Source organism: Colobus angolensis, unplaced genomic scaffold (assembly GCF_000951035.1).
Source record: "Colobus angolensis palliatus isolate OR3802 unplaced genomic scaffold, Cang.pa_1.0 Scaffold947, whole genome shotgun sequence".
NCBI lineage: Eukaryota > Metazoa > Chordata > Mammalia > Primates > Cercopithecidae > Colobus > Colobus angolensis.
In genome coordinates, this window is record NW_012123454.1 from 48,172 (window position 1) to 70,561 (window position 22,390).

General features: G+C 38.1%; 1 protein-coding gene across 1 annotated transcript in view; it reads left to right on the forward strand.

The window, feature by feature from the left end:
- LOC105504671 (probable G-protein coupled receptor 128) overlaps window positions 1-15,244 on the forward strand; it is a 62,581-nt gene extending 47,337 nt beyond the window's left edge. The window contains exon 13 of the mRNA XM_011932171.1: window positions 14,864-15,244. Within this exon, the coding sequence (XP_011787561.1) occupies window positions 14,864-15,121 (258 nt within the window). The 3' untranslated portion in view covers window positions 15,122-15,244. The remainder of the gene's footprint in view (window positions 1-14,863) is intronic.
- Window positions 15,245-22,390: the final 7,146 nt, after the last annotated feature.

Below are 22,390 nucleotides of genomic sequence, written 5' to 3' on the forward strand. Positions count from 1 at the left end.
GCATCCCTGTCTTGTGCCAGTTTTCAAAGGGAATGCTTCCAGTTTTTGTCCATTCAGTATGATATTGGCTGTGGGTTTCTCATAAATAGCTCTTATTATTTTGAGATGTGTTTCATCAATACCTAGTTTATTGAGAGTTTTTAGCATAATGGGGTGTTGAATTTTGTTGAAGCCTTTTCTGCATCTATTGAGATAATCATGTGGTTTTTGTCATTGATTCTGTTGATGTGATGGATTACATTTATTGATTTGCACATGTTGAACCAGCCTTGCATACCAGAGATGAAGCCGACCTGATCATGGTGGATAAGCTTTTTGATGTGCTGCCATATTTGGTTTGCCAGTATTTTATTGAGGATTTTCACATCGATGTTCATCAGGGATATTGGCCTGAAATTTTCTTTTTTTGTTGTGTCTCTGCTAGGTTTTAGTATCATGATGATGTTAGCCTCCTAAAATGAGTTAGGGAGAATTCTCTCTCTTTCAATTGTTTGAAATAGTTTTAGAAGGAATGGTACCAGCTCCTCTTTGTACCTCTGATAGAATTCAGCTGTGAATCCGTCTGATCCTGGACTTTACTTATTTTTGATTGGTAGGCTATTAATTAATGCCTCAGTTTCAGAACTTGTTATTGGTCTATTCAGGATTTGATTTCTTCCTGGTTTAGACTTGGGAGTGTGTGTGTCCAGGAACTTATTCATTTCTTCTAGATTTTCTAGTTTATTTGCATAGAGGTTTTTATAGTATTCTCTGATGGTAGTTTGTATTTCTGTGCAATCGGTGGTGATATCTCCTTTATCATTTTTTACCGTGTCTGTTTGTTTCTTCTGTCTTTTCTTCTTCTTCTTCTTTTTTTTTTTTAGACAGAGTCTCGGTCTGTCATCCAGGCTGGAGTACAATGGTGCAACCACAGCTCACTGCAACCTCTGCTTCCTGGGTTCAAGATATTCTCCTGCCTCAGCCTCCCAAGTATCTGGGATTACAGGCGTGCACAGTCATGCCTGGCTAATTTTTGTATTTTTAGTAGAGATGGGCTTTCACCATGTTGGTCAGGCTAGTCCCGAACTCCTGACCTCATGATCCACCCGCCTTGGTCTCCCAAAGTGTTGGGATTACAGGCGTGAGCCACCACACCTGTCCTCTTTTCTTTTCTTCTTTATTATTCTGGCTAGTGGTCTATCTTTTCAAAAAACCAGCTCCTGGATTCATTGAGTTTTAAAAGGGTTTTTCGTGTCTATCTCCTTTGGTTCTGCTCTGATCTTAGTTATTTCTTGTCTTCTGCTAGCTTTTGAATTTGTTTGCTCTTGCTTCTCTAGTTCTTTTAATTTTGATGTTACAGTGTCAATCTTAGATCTTTCCTGCTTTCTTTTGTGGGCATTTAGTGCTATGAATTTCCCTTAAAAACTGCTTTAAATGTGTCCCAAAGATTTGGGTACATTGTGTCTTTGTTCTCATTGGTTTCAAAGAACATCTGTATTTCTGCCTGTTTTGATGTCTGCCTGTTTTGTTTCTGTTTTTATGCCAGTACCATGTTGTTTTCATAGTACAGCTCTGTATAATTGAAGCCAAGTAATGGGATTCCTCCAGTTTTGTTCTTTTTGCTCATGATACCTTTGACTCTTCTAGGTCTTTTGAGGTTCCATATAAATTTTAGGATCATTTTTTCTTTTTCTGTGAAGAATATCATTGGTGTTTTGATAGAGATTGCATAGAATCTGTAGATTGCTTTGAGTAGTGTAGACAGTTTTAAAATATTGATTTTCCAATCTATGAACATGGAATCTCTTTCTATTTTTTGTGTCCTCTTCGATTTGTTGCATGTAGGTTTCAGAGTTTTCGTTGTAGAGATCTTTCACTTTTTTGATTAAGCTAATTCCAAGGTATTGCATTTTGTTTATTTGTAGCTTTTGTAAATAAGATTGCTTTCTTAATTCATTTTTTTTTTTTTTTTTACAGAATCTCACTCTGTCACCCAGGCTGGAGTGCAGTGGCACAACCTCAGCTCACTGCAACTTCTGCTTCCCAGGTTCAAGCAATTCTCCTGCCTCAGCCTCCTGGGTAGCTGGGACTACAGGCATGTGCCACCACGCCTAGCTAATTTTTTGTATTTTTAGTAGAGACAGAGTTTCACCATGTTAGCCAGGATGGTCTTGATCTCCTGATCTCAATGATCCACCCACCTCGGCCTCCCAAAGTGCTGGGATTACAGGCGTGAGCCACCATGCCCGGCCCTTAATTCCTTTTTCAAGTTGTTTGATGTTGCCATATAGAAATGCTACTGACTTATGTATGTTAATTTTGTATCCTGCAACTTTACTGAATTTATCAGTTCTAATCTTTTTTTTTTTCTTGTGGAGTCTTCAGTTTTTTCCAAATATGAGATCATATCATTTTCAAACAAGGATAATTTGATTTATTCCTTTCCAATTTAGCTTTTTTTATTGCTTTCTCTTATCTAATTGCTCTGGCTAGGACTTCCAGTACTGTGTTGAATAACAGTGGTGAAAGTGGGTATCCTTGTTGTGTTCCAGATCTTAGAGGAAAGGCTTTCAGTTTTTCCCCATTCAGCATGATACTAGCTATGAGTCTGTCATATACAGCTTTTATTGAGTTGAAGTATGCTCTTTCTATCCCCAGTTTTTAAGAGATTTTACCATGAAGAGATGTTGAATTTTATAAAAAAATTTTTTTAGCATCAGTTGAAATGATCATGTGGGTGTTGTCCTTCATTTTGTTAATATGGTGTATCACATTGATTGATTTGCATATGTAGGCCATCCTTGTATTTCTGGGATAAATCCCACTTTGTCACAATGAATGACCTTTTTAGTGTGTTGCTGAATTCGGTTTTTTAGAATTTTGTTGAGGATTTTTGCATCAATGTTCATCAGATATATTGGCCTGTAGTTTCTTTCTTTCTTTTTTCTGATGCGTCTTTTTCTGGTTTTGGCACCAGGGTAATACTGGCCTCATGGAATGAGTTTAGAAGTATTCCTTCTGCCTCTATTTTTTGGAGTAGTTTGAGTTGGATTGGTGTTAGTTCTTCTTTAAATGTTTGGTAAAATTCAGCAGTGAAGCCACAATTCCTGGGCTTTTCTTTGCTAGGAAACTTTTTATTACAGCTTCAATCACATTACTTGCTACTGGTGTATTCAGGTTTTGTATTTCTTCATGATTCAATCTTGGTAGGTTGTTCGTGTGTAGAAATTTGTCCATTTCTTTTAGGTTTTCTAATTTATTGGCGTAAGTTGCTCGTAGTAGACACTAATAATCCTTTAAATTTCTGTGGTATCAGTTGTTATATCTCCTTTTTCATCTCTGATCTTATTTGTTTGGGTCTTCTCCCCTTTTAGTTAGTCTGACTAAATGTCAATTTTTTTGATCTTTTAAAATAACTTTTTGTTTCATCAATCTTTCATTTTCTTCATTTCAATTTCACTTATTTCTACTGTGATCTTTATTATTTATTTTCTTCTACTAATTTTGGTTTTGATTTGCTCTTGCTTTTCTAGCTCCTTAAGATGCATCATTAGGTTGTTTATTTGAAGCTTTTCTGTTTTTTTTTTTTGATGTGGGCACTTATTACAATAAATTTCCTCTTAGTACTGCTTTCACTGTGTCCCATAAGTCTTAGTATGTTGTGTTTCCATTTTTATTTGTTTCAAGACATTTTTCAACTTCCCTTTTGATTTCTTTCTTGACTCACTGGTAATTGAGGAGTATATTGTTGAGTTCTATGTGTTTGTATAGTTTCCAAAATACCTCTCGTTATTGATTTCTAGTTTTACTGTGTTGTGGTCAGAGAAGATACTTGATATAATTTCATTTTTTTGAATGTTTAAATATTTGTTTTATGTTTTAACATATGGTCTGTCTTTGAGAATGATCCACATGCTGAGGAGAAGGCTGTGTATTCTGCAGCCCTTGGATGAAATGTTCTATAATTATCTATTAGGCCCATTTAGTCTATAGTGCAGAGTAATTCTGATATTTCTTTGTTGATTTTCTGTCTGGAAGATCATCCAATGCTGAAAATAGGGTGTTGAAATCTCTAGCTATTGTTGTATTAGGGCATATATCTCTCATTAGCTCTAATAATGTTTTATTTATATATATGTATTGGGCATATATATGTATATATATTTATATGTGTGCATATATACATATATGTATCTATATTCATATATGTGTATATACACATATATGTATATACACATATATTTATGTATTTATATATGTATTTGGCATATATATATATTTACAATTGTTATATCCTCTTGCTGAATTGACCTTTTTAATCATTGCATAGTGAACTTTTTTCTTTCTTTTTACAGTTTTTGTCTTGAAATCTATTTTTTCTAAGTAAAACTACTTCTGCTCTTTTTTGGTTTCTGTGGAGTATCTTTCTCCACTCATTTATTTTCAGTCTATGTGTGTTTTTATAGGTGGTTTGTTTCTTGTAGGCAACATATCATTAGGTCTTGATTTTGCCTTCATTCAGCCACTCTTGATTGCAGAGTTTAGTTCAGTTGTGTTATTGTGTTATTATTGATATGTAATGGCTTACTCTGCCATTTTGTTACTTGTTTTCTGGTCTCCTCTTCCTTCTTTTCTGTCTTCCTTTTAGTGAAGATGATTTTTCTTTGGTGACATGTTTTAACTCTTTGCTTTTTATTTTTTGTGTATCTATTGTATGTTTTTTGATTTGAGGTTGCAGCAAGGCTTGCAAATAATATTTTATAACCCATCATTTTAAGCTGATGACAACACTGATTGCATAAACTAACAAACAAGCAAAGAGAAAACTAATAAAAACTCTATAACTTTTTGTTTTTTCTATTTATATCTTATTATACTGTCTTGAGAAGTTGCTATAGTTATTATTTTGATATGTTCATCTTTTAATCTTTCTGCTCAAGATATAAGTAGTTTATACACCACAATTATAGTGTTACAATATTCTATTTTTTCTGTGTACTTACTAATACCAGTGAGTTTTGCACTTTAAGATAATTTCTTATTGCTCATTTTCTTTCAGATTGAAGAACTCCTTTTAACATTTCTTGTAGGACAGGTCTGGTGTTGATGAAATCCCTCAGGTTTTGTTTGTCTGGGAAAATTTCTATTTCTCCTTCATGTTTGAAGGATATTTTCACCAGATATGCTATTTTAGGCTAGAAGTTTTTTCCTTCATCACTTTAAATATGTCATGTCACTCTCTCTTGGGTTATAAGGTTTCCACTGGGAAGGCTGCTGCCAAACAAATTGAAACTCCTTTGTATATTATTTGTTTATTTTCTCTTGCTGCTCTTAGGATCCTTTCTTTATCCTTGATCTTTGGGAATTTTGTTATTATATCTTGAAGTTGTATTATTGGGGTCTAATCTGCATGGTGTTCTATAATCTTCTTATACTTGAGTATTGATAGCTTTCTCTAGGTTTGGGAAGTCCTCTGTTATTATTTGAATAAACTTTCTACACTAACCTCTCTCTCTACCTCCCTTTCGGGCTAATAGCTCTTAGACTTTTCCTTTAGGGGCTATTTTCTAGATCTCGTGGGCATGCATCATTAATTTATATTCCTTTTTCTTCTGTCTCCTCTGACTGTGTATTTTCAAATAGCCTGTCTTCAAGCTCACTCATTCTTTCTTTTGCTTGATTAATTCTGCTGTTAAGAGACTCTGATGCTTTCTTCAGTATATGTCAGTTGCATTTTTCACCTCCAGAATTTCTGCTTAATTCTTTTTAGTTATTTCAATCTCTTTGTTAAATTTATTTGATAGGATTCTGAATTTTGTCTCTATGTTATCTTGAATTTTTGTTATGCTTCCTCAAAATAGCTATTTTGAATTCCCTGTCTGAAAGGTCACATATCTCTGTCTCTCTGGGATTGGTCACTGGTGCCTTCTTTTTTATCTATTTACTTATTTTTTGGTGAGGCTATGCTTTTCTGGATGCTCTAGATGCTTAGGTATATAGTAACAACAGGGTTGGACCACTTTAGTCCCTCTTCTTAGAGTAGGAGAGTTTTTTGTCAAGTAGCTGGATTGGGACACACATTCTTTCCTTTTCTCCTATGCAAGGGGTTCATGGCAGCTCCTCACCATGATTGATGTAGACAGTGTTACAGTTGTTGTTGAAGCTTAGACTTCTGTGGGATTGGCTGAAGGTTTTCTTTCAATTCTTTAAAATTTATTGAGTCTGGTTTTATGGCCCAACATTTGGTCTATTTTGGTGAATAAAACATTTACTCTGGAAGAAAATGTGTATTCTGAAGTTGTTAAAGTATTCTTAAAAAGGTTGTGTCAAAGTGATTGTTAATGGTGCACAAATGTTCTATCCTTACCAATATTTTTGTCTGATTCTCTCAATTGCCAAAAAAGGTGTATTAAAATCTCCACCTATGATTGTAAATTTGTGTATTTCCTTAATTCTGTCCATTGTTGCATCACATATTTTGAGGTTCTACTATCAGATGCATATACATTTATTATTGTTATATCTTTTGAATGAGTTGATAATTTTATAATTTCGATAAAAAGGTTTCTTTACCTCCAATAATACTTTTTGTCATAAAATCTACTTTATCTGATATCCAAGTTTATGCACATTGGTTGCATGATATGTATGTTTTCATCCATTTACTCTCAATCTATTTGTGCCTTTGTATTTTAAGTGTGTATCATGTGACAGCAAATACAAGTCTTACCTTTTTATCCATGCTGGCAATCTCTTTTAATTGAGTGTTTAGTCCATATAGATCGAATGTATTTTTTGATATGGGTTAATTTGTGTCTATCATTTTCCTATTTGTTTTCTGTGGTCATTCTATTTTTTATTCCTGTTTCTCCTTTTTTGCCTACTTTTGGATACATTTAATGTTATTAGGATTCTAATTTTAATTTATATTTCAGTTATTAAGCAATACTTCTTTGCATTTTTGTGGTCAATTTAGGGATACATTATACATCCTTAACTTTTCATTGTCAACTTAGAGCTAATATTTTACTACTTTCCAGTAATAGCTAAGAATCTTATAACAATATAAGTCCCCTTGCCATCTCCCTTCTCTCGTATTATACCTTTATGTATTACATCTGCATACATTACAAACCCTACTATGCAATGTTCTTATTTTTGCTTTAGACATGTATTTTAAGAAAATTAAGAGAAAAGAATTTTTATATTCAGTCACATACCTATGATTTCTAGTATTCTTCATTCCTTTCTGAAAATCTGAATTTCTTGAAGTGTTTTGTGGCATAATTTTACATTGGACTGAAGATACTTTTATTCCTTGAGTCTTATCTCAAGGACATACTTAACCACAAACCTTCAAAAAATTAAATTCACACTTTAAAATTCTGAAAAAAGTTATATATTTTCCTTTGGAAATAATTCTACAAAGGTAAACATTTGGATTTTGGCCACCTTCTGATTTTACCATCATGAAAATAGTGATGAAGATAAACCAAAATAGTGGATAAAAATAAATTTGTTTGACTTTAGAGAGTTTTTTTTTAAAACTTTGTAGTTATGTATTATGTGTGAAGAAATGTCAAGACTTTTAAATAAAACAAAGATGCATTATTGAATGACATCTTTTATTTATTTATTTATTTATTTATTTTTTGAGACACGGTCTCGCTCTGTCACCCAGACTGGAGTGAAGTGGCATGATCTCAGCTCACAGCAACCTCCGCCTCCTGGGTTCAAGCAATTCTCATAACCCAGTCTCCTGAGTACCTGGGATTACAGGCATGTGCCAGCACACCTGGCTAATTTTTGTATTTTCAATACAGACAGGGTTTCACCATGTTGGCCAGGCTGGTCTCGAACTCCTGACCTCAAGTGTTCCACCTACCTCAGTCTCCGAAAGTGTTGGGATTACAGGCATGAGTCATGGCACTGGACGTTGAAAGACAACTTGAAATCAGAATTTCTCTGTACACTTGTTAGCCTATGCCTCCTCCCACAGTGAACATTGCTCTTTACTGTGATGGAAGAGCAATGAAATTACTAAATGGCCTTTACTCTCTGTAGTACGGAAACGTGTCTTCTCTAAGCTGGCAGAATTCATTAAACTTCAGTAGAATGATAACTTCTCCCTTAAAGTACTCACACCCTACCAGGATCATCTGTATGAACAAACATCACCACTGAACTACCTGCACAGGGCAAGGAAAGGAGCCCCTTCTGAAAGCTCACTCCTGAAACTCTAGACCATGAACCCTAAAGGCAAGGGAGTAATTCAAGGAATCCACATGATTGTTAGAACTTTTTGAGAATTTTCAGTTTTGATATTTATTGAGATTACTTCCTAGTGATGCCAGCGGCAGGCCATCTGAAGTGGCCGCTGCCATGACTCCGGCTGCAGTAGAGTACAGGCGCAGGCTATGAGTCCTCAAGTGCAGATGCTGAGGCAGGCAGTCCCCAGAGCCTGCCCCAGGGAGCGCCCCCAGAGTCCACCGCCCTGGGAACCCGCCCCCGGGAGCTGCCCTGATGGGGCCGGGCCCAGCCGCCCACCGGTGGGAGAGCAGTGCAGTCGGGCAGGCACAAGAGCAAGCAGAGAGGGGCCCCGGGTGGAACTGGGCCTGGGTCGGTGCCACACTTGCACATGGAACGTGGGGGCCAGGCCCGAGATGTAGAACTGGGGTCACGCTTCAGCGGACTGGGGTGGGAAGCGGGAGCGGTGTCCACTTCGAGGACCCAGCGAGCAACATGGCCACCGCGCCCAACCCGCCGACGGTGCCAAGTTCCTGCGCCTCGGGAACAGTCCGCGCTCCTGGTCACCCGAGGCTGTGTCCCCAAGATCTGCTCCACATCAAGGTGACCGCCGAGCCTGACGTTTCCAATGGCCAGGCTCAGGGCCCATGATCGGCTCCCGGAGGTGCCCTCCAGGCAGGGCCATGAGCCAGGCAAAGGGGAGCCCCAGGCGGTCCCTGAGTGCTGGGGCCACAAGAAGAACTTGCAGTGACGTCACCCCTGCCGCTGTCGCTGGCCCGGGCCCAGCAAGGACCTGAATCTCCCACTCCAGGCTGTGAGGAGGGGCGGCCAGGGCTACCCACTCCACTGAGCCAGCGGGAACCGGGAACTAGCGGGAGCCCCACGTCTTCTCAGTTGGCAGGGTGGGAGCTCCCTGGGTGCAGCTGCAGCTGCCTTGTCGCAGCTGCTGACCGAGGCATCTTTGCATTCTCAGGGGTCCAGGAAGATCCCCCTGCCTGGGTTCCATGAATAGAAGCAGGAGGCAGACCGGCTCTTGGGCGGAAGGGGGCGGGTCCGTGGTGAAGCCCCACCTTAAAGCCGGGGAGGGCCTGGTGACCAGCTGTAGTGAAGAGCGACCCTCTCTGCTGAGAGCTGAGCACTCATCGGAACACCCTGGCTAAGGAGAGGAGCTACCCACTGCGATTGCGGGTGTCCTCTGAGCTGTTCTATCACTCAATAAAGCTCCTTTTCCTCCTGCTCACCCTCCACTTGTCTGCATACCTCATTCCGGATGTAGGACAAGGATAGGGACCCACCAGAACGGCAGGGCTAAAAGAGCTGTAACACAAACAGGGCAGGGCTGAAACATGCCCTTTGCTCTCCACATTGTGGGCAACAAGGAGGGGAGAGAGGAGAGAAGAGCTGTGGCCCTTCGGGGAGCCCAGACCTAGGAGCTCCCTGAGCCAGGTTTGTGACACCCTCTTTAGGGCTCTGAGGTTCCTGGTGTCTCCAAGCTTCTGGGTGTCACCGGGTTCCCTGGTGTTAGCCATGCAAGCTGCTTATGGTAGGCCTGGTCCAGCTGCAGCCTTGCAGGTAGCTGGCGCTCGTGCCAGTGCCTGGAGCTGCCTGCCCCACCGCAGCTGGCATGCCTGGCTGTGCACAGTGGCCGGACCCCATGCTCGCTCACACACCCCTTGTCGCTCCACACCTGGCTTGTCGTTGGCAGGTGTGGGATCCAGGCCGGTAGCTAAGCCAAGCACAGCCTGCCAGGCTGGGTGGGAGGAATGAGCCCGGTGGACCAGAGCTAAACTTTGGCAAAGGTGCCACTGGCCACGTGTATTTCTGTCTGGTGAAACAACACCCCAAGGATCCCGTAACACTAACAATACTTTTTTAAGGTGCTTGTTATCTTCAGTTCTCAAATTATTTTGTAATAAAACCTCGTTTACCTTTAACTTGTTCATCAGAGACTGAAAGAGGTGTGTAAAACTTCCTTTTATTCATTTTTCTTTAAATTTTTCTTCTGACTGTTTTAGCAATCTGTCTTTATACAATTCAATGCTGTATTATCATGTTCCTGTTAATTTATGGATATGATATTTTATATATCTATGGAGCATTATACGTTTCAGCAGTATAAAAAGTCTCTCAGTCCCAGTTTATCTTGAAATCTGATTTTCCTTATAGCAATGTAGCAACTTCTAGTTTGTTTTTGTTTGATTTTATCTAATTTATTTATGCTAGTTCTCTTATTTTTAAGTTTTCTTATCACTTTGTTTTTAACTTATCTCTTTTTAGACCCTGCATATTTAGATTTGTTTTTGATAATTTTCTCATAGTTTTTCCATTTTATCTATTTATTTATGTATCGAGACAGGGTCTTGCTCTGTCACCCAGGCTGGAATGCAGTGACACAATCGCAGCTCACTGCAGCCTCAATCTCCTGGACTCAAGTGATCCTCTCACCTCAACCTCCCAAGTAACTTTGACTACAGGCATGTGGCGCCATGCCTGCCTGATTTTTTTTTTTTTTCAATTTTTTTTACAGAGATAGGGTTTCACTATGTTGTCCAGGCTGTTCTTGAACTTCTGGGCTCAAGTGGTCATCCTGCCTCAGCTTCCCAAAGTGTTGGGATTATAGGCCTGAGCCCCTGTGCCTGGCCAGTTTTGCCATTTTATTAAAAATGTTAAACGTTTGGCTATTTAGTTAAATACTAGCTATTAAAACTAATGTTTGTTTTTATTGTGTTATCTTAGTATTTTTTCCCTGTACATGTATCACTGCCTCCTTAATTTTATATATTGTGTTATATAAATTATGTTTTTTAGTATAACTTCCTCTATTTGTAGTATTTTCATTCTATTTTAAATTCTACTAATTATAGTCTTTGTTTATTAAATATTACTACAACTTATAAGATACAAATTTCAATTTCCAGAGTAAAACAATAGATACTGATTTCTCTCTTTTTAAGGTAGTAATATTAACACAGTTTAACTGCTTCTTGCAGTTTTGTTGGTACAATTTAAAATTTCTCATGTTGTGGTTAAGTTATGCTGTCTACATTATTGTCTTTTAAGAAATATTTATAATACATAGATTATGTTTGATAATTATATTAACTGTATTTTCTTATACTTAACTCTATGTTTAAATGTTTTTAATGTTTTGCCAGTCCTTTTATATTGGAATGTCCTGTTATTTTGACTTTCTTACTTTAAGGAATCTCTCATTAATGGTAGTGATTTTTGAGTAACTATTTAGTGGATAGTTGGTAAACATTAATGAGGACTTTTCTAGTTGATAATTTTTCTTTAGATACCATGACACATAAACTACAAATTAGCTTGGCATTTAATTCTTGGCAATCAGCTTTATTCATTGACACTCTCTAGACGCACGGAAATTTTATGTTGTGAAAATAAAGCCTGAGAAGGAACCAAAATTCTTGTATTTTTCCCCATTCTTATGTCATCTCTTTTTAAAAATAAATTATTTTGAAATAATTTTAGACCCATAAGAAGTTGCAAATAGTATGCAGAATTCCCCTGTACCCTTTCCTCAACTTTTCCAATGATCATATCTTATGTAACTTTAATACATTATCAAAGTGACATTGATACAATCTACACAGATTATTTATTGATGGGCTTTATTTCTTTGTGGTATTGACTTTCATTCTAGCTTTATTAACTATCAACTAAATGAAGAAATATGACTCATTATCAAATACAAATATTGTTTTGTAAATGTTTTTGTCCCCTCTGCTTTTTACCCTATAAAGTTAACTTTTTATGCATACACTTCTCATCTCCACAACTAGAATATCAGTTCTCTGAGTGCAAGGAACTTGCTTGTGCATATCTTTCACAGTAGATAACATCTTTATTGAATATCAGGATGAGCTATTCTGTATTTCTTGAAGAAACTGCAATTTTGATGACTATCCCATTAAGTTGCTAAGAACGGTAACTACGGTGTGAAGCTGGTGCCATGTTGGCTGTTTCTGGCTATGGTAAAATATCATTGAGGAGGAAAGTCTTTGATACAAAATAGAAATTGTTAGGAAAGGCATTTGATCAGACTATATAATGCAATTGGGTAGCTGCCTGGCTTTTTGAATTGCTACCACCATATTTAATGCCTTTAAGAACCTCATCCTTTATCCCAGGTAGCCCTCTCCAGTGCCTTTTAGGATTAATTCTCTTAGATAATGGAGGGGTGCCTGCTACTAAATTTACATGGATATAAGCAGTTCTTTACAATTGTCAATATCTAATGGAAACTCCTAGAAGGTCAATAAATAGGGTAAGCCTAATCTGACATTGCCAATTGATTCATGGGCTTGTTGCCCAGAGTGAGCAGGAATTTAGGGAGGAATCTGAATGAAGGCATAGTGAAGGATATTCTCTTCTCCATGCATAAGAAGGGGACATTATAAAAGAGAGGTCCGTAACAAAATGTTAATGGTAAAATAGTAAAAATTATACATGGTAAAATAGAGTGTGACAATGTGGCAAAGACATGGAACTAAAAGTCAGGAAACTTAGGCTGTTATCCAGCTTTACCATTGATTCCTATGATTACAGGAAAATCACATAACCTCTGTGGGTGAGCTATGCAAAATACAAAATGGGGTGGGGGGCAATATGTGTGTTAAAATCAACACAGTGTTTTGTAAAATGGATCTGAATATTACTTACATAAGAACTTACATAGTATGTTAAAATGCTGATTCCTGGGCCTCACCACTTACCTACTCAATCAGAATCTACAGGCATAGGAGCTGGGACTCTTCATTTTAAACAAGGACCTCAGGTGAATTCTATGTACATTGAAGTGTAGGAATAACTAGATTTGTTCACACATAAAACTTCTAGATTTAGAATGCTATAATTCTAATAAACATTTACTATTTGCTACAGATATTATTTAGAAGGCACAATTTGATCTTTGTGTTAGTGGTAATCAGTCTGACCTACACATTTTTTCTTTTCAAATAATATTTGTGGGATTTTAGGAAGCACAGAAATACTGGGAGTCCACCCAAACAGGTCCAACAGGATGGTGTTGTTATGAATTATCCATGGTCTAGGGTCTTTTCCTAATTATTGTACCAACAGAAATTTGATTGAATCGTAGTTTTACCTTAGAATTTAAATTCTGGAAAAATCAGATTAAATAGTGTATGCCACAAAAAAAGATGGTTTTCTAGAGACTGGATTTCTCATGTGCCCCAAATAAATTTCTCTCCCTTGAACAATCAGGATGGCCAATGACTACTTCTGCTCTTCTGAAACCTGTGTCTCCAAGCACACACTGTCATAAGGGCCTTTCTTCTGATGTGTTAGATACCACCTGTTGAGTAATAAGGAAGCTATTTTTTCTACTTTTGGCCAGAGACTCTCTTGCCAACACTTACCGATATTTTAGTCGAACTATCAGGGCCTTTCCATAGTACCAGAAGTCTTTAATAACAGTACTGACAGAATATGATTCCAAAAATAAACCCTTAAAAGGGTTGGGGCCCTATAGATGCCAATGTGGGAGACATCCATGGATATTTATTTTTAAAAATAACTTTTCATTTTGAAATGATTTAATAAAAAATTTTGGAAAAATAGTATCGCTCCCACATATTCTTTGTCCAGCTTTCCCAAATGATAATATCTTATATGGCCATAGTATACTGTCAAAATCAAGAAACTGACATTGGCACAATATTATCAACTTAACTACAGATGCTATTTACTCTGTCATTTCCACAAAGGATATTAATAAAGAATTAGCAGAGGCATCTTAAAAACTATGCTACACTTTGCAGTCACTTTCTATTACTGTTGCAGGCAACAGTGTAGGCAGCACCGTATGTTGGATAGAGGAGGGGTTTTGGAGCCAAAGATGTAAGAATTCAATTCCAGACTCCACTGAGTACTGGTTGGGTGATCTTGGACAAACTACTTGGTTTATCTGAACTTTAGCTTCCTTATCTGAAACATGTGGATGATAAGGCTTGTTGTATTGGGTTGATGTGAGGATTACATGAGAATGATCAAATGAGGAGGATTAAGGGAAAAGCAAGGTTCTCTTACTAATATGACTTCAATAAATGGTAGTTTTTACTGGAAACATGTTGAAAATATTATTCAGTGTTTTGTGGCTCAATTTCTCATGTACATCTGGTCTTCATATGTAAAGTACAGAAAAGCAGTGACTAGAAGGGCTTTACTTTTTCTTGTCCTTAAGTGCACAAATTTCTAGTTATGTTACTAAAATGCAAGGAAATATGGAATCACAGAATGTTAGAACTGGAAGAAGAATTAGGTATTTCATAGTTAATCTTCTTTCTTCAGGAAGTTGAAGATTATCAGGATTAGGAAACAGGCACATTTACACAGCCAGCTAGTGGCAACCCAGGACCTGAACACAGATCTTCTACGTCTGCTACTGTACTATTCCATGTAGATCTTTGTATATGGGAAAAACTTTGCCTCAACCCTCTTAGGTTAAAAAGTGCATGGCAGCTGCAGACTGGCAAATTCAAGTTAGGGAAGTGCCATGCAGATGAGAAGAATGGGTGGCAGAGTGAAATAAAATGTCTTCCTTGATACTGTATCTCAGCACTTACCCAACGTTAAACTGTTGTTCTATTTGCAGGGATTGCAAATTTTTATCCTGTACACTGTTAGAACAAAAATCTTCCAGAGTGAAGCTTCCAAAGTATTGACATTGCTATCGTCTATTGAGAGAAGGAAGTCATTGCCTTCAGTGACTCGGCCGAGGCTGCGTGTAAGGATGTATAACTTCCTCAGGTCATTGCCAACCCTACATGAACACTTTAGGCTACTGGAAACCTCTCCGAGTACTGAGGAAATCACACTCTCTGAAAGTGACAAAGCAAAGGAAAGCATGTAGACGGTAAAACTTACCTGTTGTGGTCTTTTTAATCAACTTGTTTGAGTTTTATCTGTTTCTCTCCTTTATTTCCCAGTCATCTCAGAAAGTCTTCCTCAACGTATTTTGCTTAGGATTAAGAATAATGCACTTGGTAGTTTTTCTATTTTTCAATAGATTTGTACTTGAATGAGGTGAAGAATTTCACACAACATACAAGAGTACCATTGTTCCTTATATCGTTAAATCTTTGTGACACACTTTGACAAAAATGTAGAACCTATAACAAATTCTTTTACAAGTTACTAAAAAGGGCACAAAGAGAAAAATTTACCTTCCAGAACAAAATGATTCCTGATGAACAGTGTGTGGGGATTTGCTTGTATGTATTAAACTTTTGACCTCTGAATATTTTAGAGTTGTATGTGCTTGTACTTTTATTTCCAGTGAAGAATTTGGCACCAATTCAACCTTTGAAAAGGGATATATTTTTCTGTTTTAAAAAAAATTATGTTTTGTGACCAGGGTAATTGGCTCTGTAAGAAATGGGCAGCGAGACAAGTTAGTTTGTTAGTAAATGGATATTTCCTTCCAGTTCTTAATATATCTGCCCTTTCATGGAAGTGACACTAAGACCCCCAAAATGAGAACTTAGTCATAATCATTGTTTATGGCTTTTAAAAGATTTAACTTCTCATGGGAAGTCAAACACTTGAATTATGAGTGGCTTCCTCATAAAAAAATGGCCTCCATTTGGGTGGGGAGCATTCCCACTGGACTTAGGATATATAGTCTTTAAATTGCTGTTTTCTGTTTTGCCATACGTGAGACAGCTGCTGTCAGTGCACGGAATTCAGAGATTAACAAATGTCATGTGGGCTTGGCACTCCCTAAAGAATGTGTGTTTTTTAGACAAATAGTTGTAAAAGACTGTTGGGTTCCTGGGCAAGCCAACAAGAGCCTATATTTACAGGAGAACAGAAAAAATTAAAGGGAAGAGAATAGAGAATAAAAGCAGATCTCAAAAGCCAGTGTTCTTAGTGGCATCATAGGGCTGCACCTAAATGGTAGCAGGGCACAGGGAAAATGATAAGATGTGGTTGACTCAAAATTTGTATTCAGATGAAAATAAACCTTAAGTAAGGGCCACTTTAAATGTTAAAAAAAAAAAAATCACCAAAGAGCCATATTTAGCCTGAGGGTGAGTGTATGTGTTTCCCTTTGTAATTACAGTTGTTTTCTTTGCACTTTTTTTTTTTTTAGCACTTTTGGGGCATAGTAACTAAAATTCCATAAAATGTTGCTGAAATACTGGGCTATAAATGTGCAAGCTCCACATGCAATTGTGGTGACTAATTCAGGTGGACATGGATATTCCTCTGTCTACCCTGAAATGAATCCTACCACTAGGAAATAATTCCTTTGATTTAAATCATTGTCTCGTGCACTGGTCAGCAATTTTCAGTTTAATGATAGAAACCCAATTCAAATTAGGTGAAAGATGAAAGGTAATTTAATGGATCGGTTAATGTAAAGTCCAAGGACCAAGTTGGTAGGATTACTATATGTTTTAGTTTGCCTGGGCAAGTCCCAATTTGTGCCTGTTTTTCTGAGTTAAGCATGACTAGCAGCCCCTTTTACCTTCAAGTGTCATGGTTTGAGTTACAAAATATATGATAATGCTAACTTTAGGTCTATTTAGAACAAGTGATGTGGTAGGGGGCAGGGAAGCGCTGGGTAGAGAAGGGCAGGGTCCCTGGTGAGGGCTCCACCCTCGGGCCTGTTCCCATGGACCTAAGTGAGAACAGGCACTCCTGTTTTCATGCCCAAATGTTGCATTTTCCAAGGTCACTCTGGCCCACGTGACCCCCATCCTGTGCCCATATAAACCTGAGACCTTAGTGACACATACATAAGCAGCTGAACATTGAGAGGAGCAGAGGAACAGAGCGGTGGAGAATGGTGGGGTAGTGTGGCAGAGAAGGAGGGAAGAGGCTTCTGAACATTGGCCAAGGACAGCCAGACTCCAGGGGAAGATCACCTTCCCACTCCATTCCCCTCTTCCAGCTCCCCATCCACCTCACTGAGAGCCACCTCCACCACTCAGTAAAACCTCGCACTCATCCTTCAAGCCCATGTATGATTCGATTTTGCCGGTACGCTAGGCGAGAACTCAGGATACAGAAAGCTATCACACTGGCCCTCTGCCCTGGCGATAAGGCAGAGGGGCTTTTTGAACTGATTAACACCAGCTGTCTGCAGATGGCAAGGCTGAAAGAGCACACTGTAACACACAACTACTTGGGCTCTGGGAGTGGCAGACACCCACCCATAGATGGTGCCGTGGGGTTGAGGCCCACATGCTTTCCCCACGACCCCTTCACCTGCCTGTCTACATGTTCCGCTTGGGAGGCACAGAGCCCAGGGAGCCACACCCCTGTCACATGCCCTATGACAGGGATAAGGGAACTCTATCCTTTCACAGGGAGTGCTAAGAATGTGTCAGATATTCTTTTTCTTTCTGTTTCCTGGCTCCGTGTGCTTCTGTGTTTGATGTCATTCTAAAATTGGGTTTAGGTAGCTGGAAATTGGCTGTTGGCATCCCTAATCTTACAGCATAATGATCTAACAGGAATCTCATGGAATGACTCTAATTCTAGTAATCATTCCAGCAGGGAAAAAGAAAGCACATTAAGTATTTAAAATAAAATTTTAAAGCAGACAGTTGGTTTCACGGTGTTTAACAAGCTCAGAGACAAATTGGAGAATGAGGCAGGAAATGTGGAGATTAGCAAAATGAGAAAGTAGAAATCTCTCTTAAGCCAGAGAGATAAACTAAGAAGAATTTCCATAGCCAGGGCCTGTGGCTGAAATCAGGGGGTGGGCCAATGGTGGGAGCTGGAGCCAAAGAGAGACAGCCTGCTCTACCCAGAAAAAAGAACTGGAGAAGAATCCTGGCTTCCCCTTTCCTCCTGTCCTGCAGCCTCCCATCAGCATCTTCCATTGGCTGCAGCCTGCTGAGCCAGGGCCAAGTCCCCCTGTAGTACACAATACAACAGGTGCAGGGAGAGGAGAGAACTGAGGGCAAACAGGCCCAGGACTGGCATATCTTGCTTGGGTCGTGTACCCACAGACATTGTGTTCCGGGAATATTGCTCCAGCTTGGGTCACATACCCACTGTGAAGTGGAGGGATGGAAGATGACTTGGCTGACAGGATATCATGGACTGGAGAAAGGAAACTTACATCAGGGAAGGGATGTTGGCATCAAAACATTAAAGAACTTCTACTACACTCCCTGACAAAGTACAAGTACCCCCTGGGAAAGAACTACTTTAAAACTTGTCAGTCATCTCCCTTGTCTGAGCAGGGTTTTAATAGGGTCAGTAGGGAGATCGAGAAATTAGGGAGACCAAGAAATTATTTGGTGCCTTGGAAGTTGAGTCGCAAAAAGAGGAATTAGAAAAGCAGAAAGGTGACTTACTTTAAAAAAAGGATATTGCAGGAAAGGGAGACTTAAGGCACTGCAGAACTGGTTTCTGTGATATTGTATATGGGCAGCTTTATTTTGTGTGATAATAGTGCCCAATAGCCTTTGTTTTTGGTTGTGGTGGCTTGTGCTGTTTCTTTGGGGAACAAACCATCCTGGCCTTTGGGTTTCCTTTTCTGGGTCTTAAGTGACAATTCAGTTAAACTGACTGTTAAACTGTCAGAGTTTGGGTTGCTTTTTCTCTTACCTTTCCTATTTTAAAGTTAAAGTTGCCTTTTTTTTTTTTTTCTGTCACCAACAGAGGGAGATCATTCTCAAGTTCATTGCTATCAGCTTGTCATTGTCTAATTCAGAAGAGCTTGGCATTTTTTGTAAGTGTTTGGGAAACCTGAGACAGAAGTGTCAACTGGATTTTACTGGTCTGTCAAACACTGGAGCTCTCTGGCTCTGTGGAAACCCCTTAATGTAACCTTTTCGTTCCTATGGCTCCTCAGAGGAGGTCCAAGACAATTCCATACTGGAGGTTGTGGGGAGGGGGTTACGAGAGAAGAAACTGCTGTAACAATTTCAGCTTTAAAAAATATTCACATATAACTCAATAGCAAAAAAACAAAACCAAAAACCAAAAACCAAAACCAAACCAAAACAAAAAACCTGATTAAAAAATGAGCAAAGAACCTGAGTAGACATTTTCTCAAAGAACACCTATAAGTTGCCAACAAGCATATGAAATGATGTTGAACATCACTAACCATCAGGGAAATGCAAATGAAAGCCACAATAAGATATCACTTCATACCTGTTAGAATGGCTATGATCAATAATGTTAAAAGACAACAGGTGTTAGCTAGGATGTGGAGAAAAGGGAATCCTTTTACACTGTTGGTGGGATTGAAATTGGTACACCCACTATAGAAAACAGTATGAATGCTCCTCAAAAAATTACAAAGAGAAATACCATATGACCCACAATCCCTTTGTTGGGTATATATCCAAAGGAAATGAAATCAGTACTTCAGAGAGATATTTGTGCTCCCACGTTTATTGTGGTATTATTCATGATAGCTAAGATATACAAACAACGTATGTGTCCATTGAAGGATGAATGGATAAAAAAAATTATGATACAGACACACACACACACACACACACACACACAATGGAGTACTATTCAGCCTCTAAAAAGAAGGAGGTACTGCTATTTGTAATAACACGATTAACCTGAAGGATATTATGATATGTGAAATAACCCAGACACAGAAAGAAATACACTGCATGGTCTCACTTATATGTAGAATCTAAAAAGAAGTCAAACTCATAGTAACAGAGAGTAGAATGGACTGGGACTGGGAAGTTGGGGGAAAGGGGAGATGTTGGTCAAATTGTACAACATTCAGTTATAGGATAAATAAGTTCTGGAGATATAATGTACAGCATGGTGACTATAGTTGATAACAGTGTATTATACACTTGAAACTTGCTGGAAGTAGAAAAAGCAATATTCACAAAGTGTATCTTTTACAAAAGCAAAATCCATAATTCCCTAACTTTCACTATGTTCTATTTTTCCATAATTCCTATGCTTTGTCTAAACTCATAAGAATTTTACATAACTAATGACAATACATGATGTGATTTTCACTTACTACCTAATTATGCAGTCTTCTTAATGATTGCATAATATAATTTACTAAATTGTTTCCCTATTATTGTATGTTTATATCAGTTTAATATTTAACATTGTAGTGACACTGTGATGAATAAACTACTACATATATTTTTTCCTTTCTTTTTCATTATTTCCTTAAGATAAATTCTCTTGACTCAGATAAATGTGCCAAATTCTCTTGACCAGATAAATTTAAGACCCTAGTGTATATTGGTATATTGTGTAGAAAACATTGCAAGAATGTATAATGTCATCAACATTTGGAGGACTATAAACTTTTTTTTTTTTTTTTATTGAGATGGAGTCTGGCTCTGTCGCCCAGGCTGGAGTGCAGTGGCCGGATCTCAGCTCACTCTGGGTTTACGCCATTCTCCTACCTCAGCCTACCGAGTAGCTGGGACTACAGGCGCCCGCCACCTCGCCCGGCTGGTTTTTTGTATTTTTTAGTAGAGACGGGGTTTCACTGTGTTAGCCAGGATGGTCTCGATCTCCTGACCTCGTGATCCGCCCGTCTTGGCCTCCCAAAGTGCTGGGATTACAGGCTTGAGCCACCGCGCCCAGCCTAAACTTTTTTAATATAGTTGTTTATTTCAGTATTTTCTTTTTTATATTTTTTACCCATTTTCAATTGAACTATTGTAATTTTTTCTCAGAAATTTGTGTTTCTTATCTATTATAGATCTTAGTCTTTTAGCTATTAATGTGGTGGAAATATTTCTTCCAGTTTATTGTTTTCTTCTCTTTTTAGAATAATGAAGTGATTACTCTGGATTTGACTGGAAATGTCCAAAAGATTAATAGAACATTTAGGATTTTCTGAGTTTATATGCCTTTACCCAGGCAGAATAATTTTTCATGTTAGATTAAGAAATATGTTAAGAACTATGCAGAAACTTCTAAAATGTAGAACAGTGGCATAAATATGCCACGTGAGATCAAATGACTCATGTATGACACATGACATCTCTAACCCTTCTTTATATCAGATAGCAGTTGAGTGGGGTTCCAGGACAAAATTATTTTTTCCTTTCAAATGTTTTCTGTCTCTTTGTGTCCACCTGCCTTTTCTTAAAAAGAAAACACTAAATCTTGGAGAAGTTTTATTAGCAATTATTAATTAGAAACAATTTTAAAACCACAGGGAGGTTCAAAGTAATGTTACATGTGTGTCATCTACATTACTTCATTTACTTATGTACCTATTATAATGTGTAATTGCAAAAAGATATAAAAGTTGCTGAAAAACTGATTAAGAAGTCAGGAGTAAGGGAAAATAAGAATAGAAACAAAAAGTATGAAGCCAGGGATGAGAGTAATACCCAAGAATCATAATCTTGTAATTTTGTTAGGAATCAGCCACAAATTAGACTGTAAGCTTTTTAACACTCAACATAAATATAGAAATATATAGAAATATAGAAATATTACAACATAAATATAGAAATATAACACAAATATAGAAATATTAAATAAATATGGGCATATGGAAATATTACAAGTCTATTTCTTAACAATTAAACCACAATTTATTGGCGAAAATACAATTATTTTAACAGTACATGAAATTGGCATTAAGTTTCTTTGAAAACGTCCGTTTGAATATAGTACCAAATCAGAGGGCAAACTATGTTGAATGAACAGAGACCAAGATGAGATTGTTATATCTCATTTGTAAATTTAGTATATTGGCATACATGCCTGCAAGTCTGCTAAGTGCATACACTGAAAAGTTACGTATAATCAGTGTTACTCTGAAGTTACACAATACTATGTACACATAAAGACACACTTAATGCACCACAGGAAACATTAGTATCAAAAGTGGATCAGTGAGGAGTTTTTTGTTGTTGTTTGTTTGTTTGAGATGGAGTTTTGCTCTGTGGCCCAGGCTGGAGTGCAGCGGCACGATCTTGGCTCACTGCAACTTCCACCTCCTGGGTTCAAGTGATTCTTCTGGCTCAGCCTCCCCAGTAGCTGGGACTACAGGCATGCGCCACCACGCCTGGATAATTTTTGCATTTTTAGTAGAGACGGGATTTGACCATGTTGGCCAGAATGGTCTCGATTTCTTGACCTCATGATCCACCCACCTCGGCCTCCCAAAGTGCTGGGATTACAGGCGTGAGCCTCG